Consider the following 7,615-nt stretch of genomic DNA (forward strand, 5'->3'; position numbering starts at 1 on the left):
ACCCTCCCTTCCTGCTGCCGCCAGCCCAGGTCATCACCAGGACACCCGCTCTTTAGAGAGGCCTGCACCCTCCCCGGAGCACCCCCACATCCATAGGGCATCACCGAGGCTCTCCCCTTCCCGCCGCCAGCCTTCAGTGGGTAGGCAGCATCAGGCAGCAGCTGTGGGGGTGACGGTGTTGCCTTCTCTTGCAGGGAAGCAGGATGGATGAACAACGATGCTCCTTCCCACCGCCCCTCAAAGTAGGTGGGCCCTGCAGGCTGCTTCCTAGGGGAGGGACAGGGTCTTCCACCCACCTTGTCACAGAGTAGCCTTATCCTGTGTAAGGCGCCAGGCCATGGGGTGAGCAGGGGGAGACTCAGAGAATGCTCACTTGTCCTGCCATTGGGCTGGGCCTTCACCCTAGCTCTTCCCCACCCCATCTTCCCAACTGCACCCTCACCCAGCCTCTTAAGTGCCCCCATCCCAAAGTCACAGTCCTTATTTTGCAAAAGACAGCTGCTGTGAAGCGTTTTCCTGAAACCTGTATGAGCAGCAATTGCAAGAAGACTTAAACCCAGGACGTAGGAGGTTGTGGCTCCTGCCCATGGAGCTGCTGTCTACAGGGGAGGCGGGGGCCTGGTTGCCCCCAACAACCTGTGAGAAGACTGACAGGAAGCTGGGGACTGACAATTTAAGGGGAGACTCTTGTCCTTGACTCAGAATTTTCTTAGAGAGGGACTGTGTAGTTCCTCAGATAGGCATACGGATTTTGGTGATCTGGTACCTCAGCAGCCCTAGAAGATCTGGGGGAGTGAGCCCGGGCAGCAGGGTGAGGGTTAAAAGAGGGCTTGGGGGCAATAAGCCCAATGCTTTATTCAGGGCAGGGGTCAAAGCGGGGTCCTCAGACCAGCTGTAGTGCTTCCTGGGAGCTTGTTACACATGTCAGTCCTGGGGCCCCGCCCAGTGTGTTAGCTGGCCTTCCAGGCAGTCCAGAGATTTCTTCAGAGAGACAGTGAGCCTCCTTTCCCCATGAACAAAGACCCAGGGAGCTAAGCCTGCGTTAGGGACACCCCAGGGCCCTGCCCCTTCTGTAAGATGGGAGAGGCAGCCACAGCCCCGTCTACACTCCCAGCTCAGGCAACTTCTGCACAGACGCATGTTCCAGGGAGACTGCAGGGGGTAGAGGTGGAGGCTCGCCCCGCTGAGCCTCTACCCTGCTTGTGTTTTGCAGACAGAGGAGGACTACATTCCCTACCCGAGCGTCCATGAGGTACCTGGCTGCACCAGGTGTGGGGTGGCACTCCCGCAGGGCATCCGGACACCCAGGTCCTCCCCCGTCACAAGTGTGACCACAGGCTTTGTCATGAGGGCTAGAGACATATCCATGGGCCCCAGACTTCAGAGCCGTTTGAGCCCTTAGGCCTCTGAGCCAAGTGTTTCAGCCTCCTGGGCTGAGGTTATGCTTCCAGTTCTGCCTGCCCACCCCCATCCTTTGAGCCTGGGACGTGGGGCTCGGCACCATCTGGGTCTGGGAGAGAAAGGCTGGAGTAGGTACCCCGAAGTGGGTGGGGCCCACGTAGGTTCCGGGCTGTCTCCTAGTACCCCTTAGCTATGGCAGAAGTTGCCCCAGGTCTGAGTCGGGAAAGTGTCCTGGGCCCCCAGTGTGGTGATTCTCAGCCAAGTCCCCCTTCAGGTCCTGGGGCGAGAAGGACCTTTCCCCCTCATCCTGCTGCCCCAGTTTGGGGGCTACTGGATTGAAGGCACTAACCACGAAGTCACCAGCATCCCTGAGACAGAGCCGCTGCAGTCGCCCACCACCAAGGTGAAGCTCGAGTGCAACCCCACAGCCCGCATCTACCGGAAGCACTTTCTCGGCAAGGTGGGTAGCCAGCTGGGATGGGGTCTGCTGGGGTGGAAGGCTGGGCCTGGGAGGGGTCAGACCCATGGTCTGGGGCTGTTGACAGCCTCTAGCCCCGAGTCTCTGTGTGCTTGGTGGATTCACTCATTCATTAGACAAACATTTATTGCACAAGTGGTTAACAGCAGAAACTCTACCAGGGTTCGAATCTTGGCTCTGCCACGTACTACATGGGACATCAGGCAGGTTGCTTAACTTCTCTGCGCTTCAGTTTCCACGTCAGTCAAATAGTGATGGTAGTGATACCCACCTCACGGGGGTGCCAGGAGGCCTTAACGAGACGATGCCTGTAAAGTGTTCAGAATGGCATCCAGAACAACGCCAGGTTCAGTCAGGGCCAGCAAGTAATGAACGCAGCTGAGTGCCTGGCCCAGTCCCCAACACCAGATATGCAGCAGTGAGCGAGGCACCTCCGGGCTGTGCCCTCAGGCCGCTTGGGGTGGGAGCTGGGAGGGCATGGTCATGCCATGGCCCACCCTCGATGGATGCAGCCCCACAGCGAGGGCCCTGTGTGAGAACAGCTTGTCAGAGTGTCACCTACAGGTGTTGGTGAGTTACTAAGGGAGCTTGGGGAAGCTGGGGCGGGGGCACGTGCTGAGACCTTCCGTGTGCCAGGCTCCATGCCAGGGCCGTCTACAGGTTTACAACCCAAATGGGCTCTGGGGCCTCAGGGCCGGGTGCAAATTTTGGCCCTCCTGTTTCCTGATGGTGTGACCTGGGCAGGTTGTTTAACCTCCCCGAGCCCGTTTCTGCCTCCGTTGAAGTGGGGATAATGAGCCCTGCCTGGCCCAGTGCAGACCCTCAGCCGTGGCCACCTCTTCATAGTTGCTATGCGAAGTCAGGCCGCGCTGTCCTTTTACGGAAGACACCGAAGCTCAGAGGTGCGGTGACATGATCAAGGCCAGCAGTGACCGAGCCAGCTCTGGCTGACACGCCGTGGAGAGTCGTGTTCCTTGCTCTGTCAGGGGAAAGGGGTGACCCCTTGGCTGAAGGCATTGGCCTGACCCTGGGAGGGACCGGTGCTCCCCGTCGGGGTGGGGGGCACCCACTGTGACAGGTTAACCCGCAGGCGCGGGCTCAGGAGCCATTGCATGGGAACAAACTCAGAATGCAGCGTGGGATCCCCCCAAGGCTGCGTCCCTGGGCCTGCTGTCCAGAGGCTGGGTCTGGTTGGTGATGGGATCCAGGGGGCCATCAGGGCTGAGCACACAGTGACACTCAGGAAAGTTTGTGGAATGAGTGACAAGTGACAGGTGAAGGTGGGCTGAAGAGGTACAAACCGGGGTCAGGGGGGTGCGAGGACAGGATCAGGTTTGCAGTACAGAGGAGGGGGCCTCAGTGCTGGCAGGGAGTCAGGGTCACTTCCTAACTCCAGGTGGGGTGCTCGGGTGAGCTGCCAGGCGCTCAGGTGCTCCACCCTGTGCTGGCAGAAGGCAGAAGTTAGGCAGACTTTGGGACCCTGAACCCACTCTTTGTGTCCCTTGGGCTCTGAGCAGGCCGGACGGCTGTCTAGGGAAACTCCCCACCCCTGGATTCCTTGTCAGTCGCCTTCCTGCCAAGTGCCTCCCACTCTCTGCGGATGGTGCCACACATTTGGGGTTTTCTTCCACTCTGCGCCCAGGCAGGAATGGGGTTTCTGCCCTGGGTCCATGCAGAATAAGCTGTGGATTCGGAGGGCAGTGCCCTGGCCCTCTGCCTCTCGCCTGCTGGCCTCTGAGGACAGGTGTTCATGTTTGAACAGGATCTACTTCCAGGATGATTCCTACGGCGGGTGTGGCTGGGAAGCAGCCGCACTCCCAGGGCTGGGGCTGGCAGGGAGTCCAGGGCCAGAGTGGGTGTTGTCTCCCCTCTCTCCTGGCCTTTGGCTTTGGGACTTCCCCACCTGGAGTGCCAGCCCAGGGCTCCACTCAGGGGGTGCCAGCTCTGCAGCAGCCACCCCTCACGCACCCTAGGCTCTCTCTTCCCAAGCCTGCACCCTCTTCTCCAGGTGACGCGGGAGGGTGGGAACCTGCCCGGCCAGCCGCCCTGTGTGGTATGAGATGTTTCACTTCCTGTTTCTCACGGGCCCTGGCTTCAGGGGCCATAGATCCATGGCTGGGGCAGTCGGCGGGTCGGCTTTCTTTACTGAGCACCTACTGCATGCCCAGCCTGCGAGGGGCGAGGGCCAGGAGACCCGCGTGCAGGTGCAGGTGTGGCCCTGGCTTTGATGTGGACCCAGAGAGCTGAGGTCACTGCAGGTACTCACTGGACATGGGGTTGCTGTCTCTGTCTCTCTCAAGAGGGCGCACACCAGCCTATAGCAAAAACTAAAAAAAGAAAAAGAAATTGAGTGTCTGTTTATTTATTTAATGTGTGTGAGAGAGAGAGAGTGCAGGTGCCTCCAGCAGGGTGTTGACACAGGGACCCACCAAGCCTTAGCCAGCCCCAAGGTCATGGTCGTGCTCAGGGAGGGGCCCAGATGTGAACCCGGAACCTCCCCACGTGGGTCAGCTTCGTGGAGTGTCAGCATTGACCGCCGTTCCTCTATCCAGCCCCCATCACTCCCCTTTGGCAGACTGGGAAAATGAGGCACAGAGAAGGGAAGTGGCCTTCTCAGCCTGCCCGCCTGGTCACCAGCAGAGCTGGGACCTGAACTGGTCTGCCTGCTGAGTTCCGCTATCGGCAAGACACCTGCTGCTGGGAAGGGGCCCTACTGGGGTGAGCTGCTCTCTGGCCTGTTCCTCAGAAGCCCCAGCTCAGCCTCACCCCTGCCCCACTCCCCTAACCCCTCCTCCCCCCACAGGAGCACTTCAATTACTACTCCCTGGATGGCGCCCTGGGCCACCTTGTCTTCTCACTCAAATATGATGTCATCGGGGACCAGGAGCACCTGCGGCTGCTGCTCAGGTGAGGGCAGTGGGGAGCCCCACGACAGTAGGGAGGGCTGAGGTCTTACAATCTGTAAGTATTCAGAGTGGAAGGTGGTGGGCTCGGCCATGGCAGATGCAGGGACTCAAGGCAGAACTCAGGAACAGTGAGCCTAAGTGTTGGAGCCCAGCAGACCTGGGTTCAAGTCCCAGTCCTGCACACACACTTGCGTTCTGTTGACCTTAGAAATGAGAGCCCATCTCATTTCACCCTCACTCCTAATTGAGGCTCAGAGAGGGCAGGAATTTGCCTTGGGTCACAGCAGGTTAGTACCTCACCCAGGCCTGGTGCTTGTCCACACCTCTAGTCTGCTCTGTGTCCCCCCCACACCATACTTAGCATGGGAGGTTTCCATCCCCTGTCCTGCTGCACAGCCCCTCACTGCATGGCCTTCCTCTCCCAGGACCAAGTGTCGGACGTACCATGATGTCATCCCCATCTCCTGCCTCACTGAGTTCCCCAATGTGGTTCAGATGGCAAAGGTGAGGCCTCTGCTCCCCCAAGCATCCCCTGAAGGGCGGGCACAGGCTGCAGTTCCTCCTCGGCACCCCACCGTCTTTAGCTGTGGGTTCCAGCCCTGTGGCTGCAGTCCCATCTGGAGCTCCACCATGCCCGCCCACTGCAGGGTGCTTTGGGGCCTCCTTCCCTATCTGCTGTGCTCTTGGCATCCTTCATAGCCCCTCAGATACCAGGACCTTGGTCCTCTGAGCCCCATTCTGAGCGACGCCCCCGTCCTGCAGCAGCCTCAGTTGTTTTAACCTCGTCCTCCCTCCTCCTGTTTCTGCACTCCCCGGACCTTGGCCCGGGAGGCCCTGGAGGCCCCATCCTCCTCCCTGGCCCCTCACGCCTCTCCCTTATCTCCTGCTGCAGCTGGTGTGTGAGGACGTCAATGTGGATCGATTCTATCCTGTGCTCTACCCCAAGGTACGGCTGGGGCTGGGCCCTGCTCACTGAGGGCTGGGGTGACTGGAGAACTGCTCAGGCACCTCTGTGTGCCAGGTTCCTCCCCAGGTCTCTCCCTGAATCCTCACGCTAACTCTCTCGAGTCCACAGTCTGCAGAAGAGGAACCCAGCAGTGTCCTGTGCCTCACCCCGGGAAACTCAGAGAGCAGGGTCAGCTTTTTTTTTTTTTAATACAGGTTTTTTGCCCTAGGGCACGTGTGCTTGCTGGGAGAGAGAGGGAAACAGACAGTGAGAGGGAAAGTGAGAAATCACCTCCCACCTTGGGGGGATGGCCATGCCACAATCCCTTCTCTTCTATTCTTTTCCTGGGATCTTGGGCATACATGCACATGTGCCCCATGTGATTTTCAAGCCACTGGGTCCAGGACTTGAACCACAGTTGGCCTTGTGGTAGTCCAGCGACGTAACTGCTGTGCCACCTCCCGGCCCCAGGCCTGCCTTTAAGTCTCAGAGGCAGACCCTGCACAGGCCTAGAACCTCTCAGTGCCCTGCAGAGCCCTTCTGAGGGCAGCCTGGGCTCCAGCCCTCTGCTGGGAAGGTCCCCTTTCCACTGGCCTGGACTTCTGACCTCAGTGGGCACCTGGGGAGAGACGAGTGTGGGTACCCTGTAAATGCTGGCGGTTGCACTCTAGCTCAGCCACTGTGTGCTGAGTCCAGGCACTCTACGGTGGGAATCGGGGCAGGGTGTCTGTCTTCCATGAGCCAGGGAGGCTTCCTGGAAGAGGAAGACCTCTAAAACACGTAAATCCTGTGACCCTGGCTGAATTCTAGAGCAGCTGAGGACCTTGAGGCAAGGTGTGGTTCGGGAAAGGTGTCCTGCAGGAAGGGGGGTCTCAGAAGACAAGTCCCATTCCTAGTTACAGAGGGGAAACTGAGGTCCAAGGTAAGGAGAACTTGCCGAGGGCCTCACCACGAGTTGGTAAGACACAGCCTGTTCAAGAAGGTGGCTGTGGGTTTATGGAGGAGCCAAGGAGTATTCAGAGTGGAAGGTGGTGGGCTCGGCCATGGCAGATGCAGGGCCTCAAGGCAGAACTCAGAAGCAAAGGCCCTGAGTGTTGGAGCCCAGCAGACCTGGGTTCCAGTCCCAGTCCTACACACACTTGCGTTCTGTCGACCTTAGGCAAGTTACTCTCTGAAGCCAAGGTTGAGAGGGCAGAAGGGACAGCTGGATGCCCCCTCAGGGGCTTGCTTTGAAGACACCCAGGGTGCCCGAACTCGTGTTAAATACGGGCTAAGAGCTTGGTGAACGGCAGCTTGAAAACAGCGCCTTCCCCGTGGTCCTCTCTGCAGGCTTCCCGGCTCATCGTGACCTTTGACGAGCACGTTATCAGCAATAACTTCAAGTTCGGAGTGATTTACCAGAAGCTCGGGCAGGTGTGCTCACCTCCTCCCTGTCTGTCCCCACCTTGCCCTGGACCTGGGATTCAGGCCCTGGCCAGGAAGAGCACCTCCAGGGGCCTCAGTTTCCCAGGGACCCAGGGACCGCCAGGGCCCTCCCGCGGGCCCCAGCTGTGAGTGAGGTGGGGCAGGGGCTGGTCAGAAGCTGCTCAGAGGTCCAGCTCGGGATCTCTGCCGTGTGGTTGCAGACCTCCGAGGAAGAACTCTTCAGCACCAACGAGGAGAGCCCTGCCTTCGTCGAGTTCCTGGAGTTTCTTGGCCAGAAGGTCAAACTGCAGGACTTCAAAGGGTGAGTGCCCAGGTGGGAGAGCAGGGTGGGGTCTGAGCCCCGGGCAGGGAGGCAGCCCCTGCTCCTGGCCCCGTGGTGGCCTGGCTGGGGCTGGAGACTGAGCCGGGGCCTGGGGGGCCTGGGGGCAGGTTCCGAGGAGGCCTGGACGTGACCCACGG

At 59.5% G+C, this 7,615-nt stretch overlaps 1 protein-coding gene across 12 annotated transcripts in view; it reads left to right on the top strand.

Annotated features, from left to right (window-relative positions):
* RAP1GAP (RAP1 GTPase activating protein) overlaps positions 1–7,615 on the top strand; it is a 54,127-nt gene that overhangs the window by 29,382 nt on the left and 17,130 nt on the right. For all 12 annotated transcript variants that reach the window (XR_003548867.1, XR_003548868.1, XR_003548861.1 and 9 more), the window contains 8 exons: positions 195–242; positions 1,214–1,252; positions 1,676–1,861; positions 4,683–4,786; positions 5,211–5,289; positions 5,678–5,731; positions 7,061–7,144; positions 7,357–7,457. Coding sequence is in view for 4 of the 12 variants with exons in the window: in XM_006145174.3 (XP_006145236.1) it covers positions 195–242; positions 1,214–1,252; positions 1,676–1,861; positions 4,683–4,786; positions 5,211–5,289; positions 5,678–5,731; positions 7,061–7,144; positions 7,357–7,457 (695 nt within the window). In the remaining 8 variants the exon portion in view is untranslated. The remainder of the gene's footprint in view (positions 1–194; positions 243–1,213; positions 1,253–1,675; positions 1,862–4,682; positions 4,787–5,210; positions 5,290–5,677; positions 5,732–7,060; positions 7,145–7,356; positions 7,458–7,615) is intronic.

The sequence above is a fragment of the Tupaia chinensis genome, unplaced genomic scaffold (genome assembly GCF_000334495.1).
Source record: "Tupaia chinensis unplaced genomic scaffold, TupChi_1.0 Scaffold000146_1, whole genome shotgun sequence".
Classification (NCBI taxonomy): domain Eukaryota; kingdom Metazoa; phylum Chordata; class Mammalia; order Scandentia; family Tupaiidae; genus Tupaia; species Tupaia belangeri.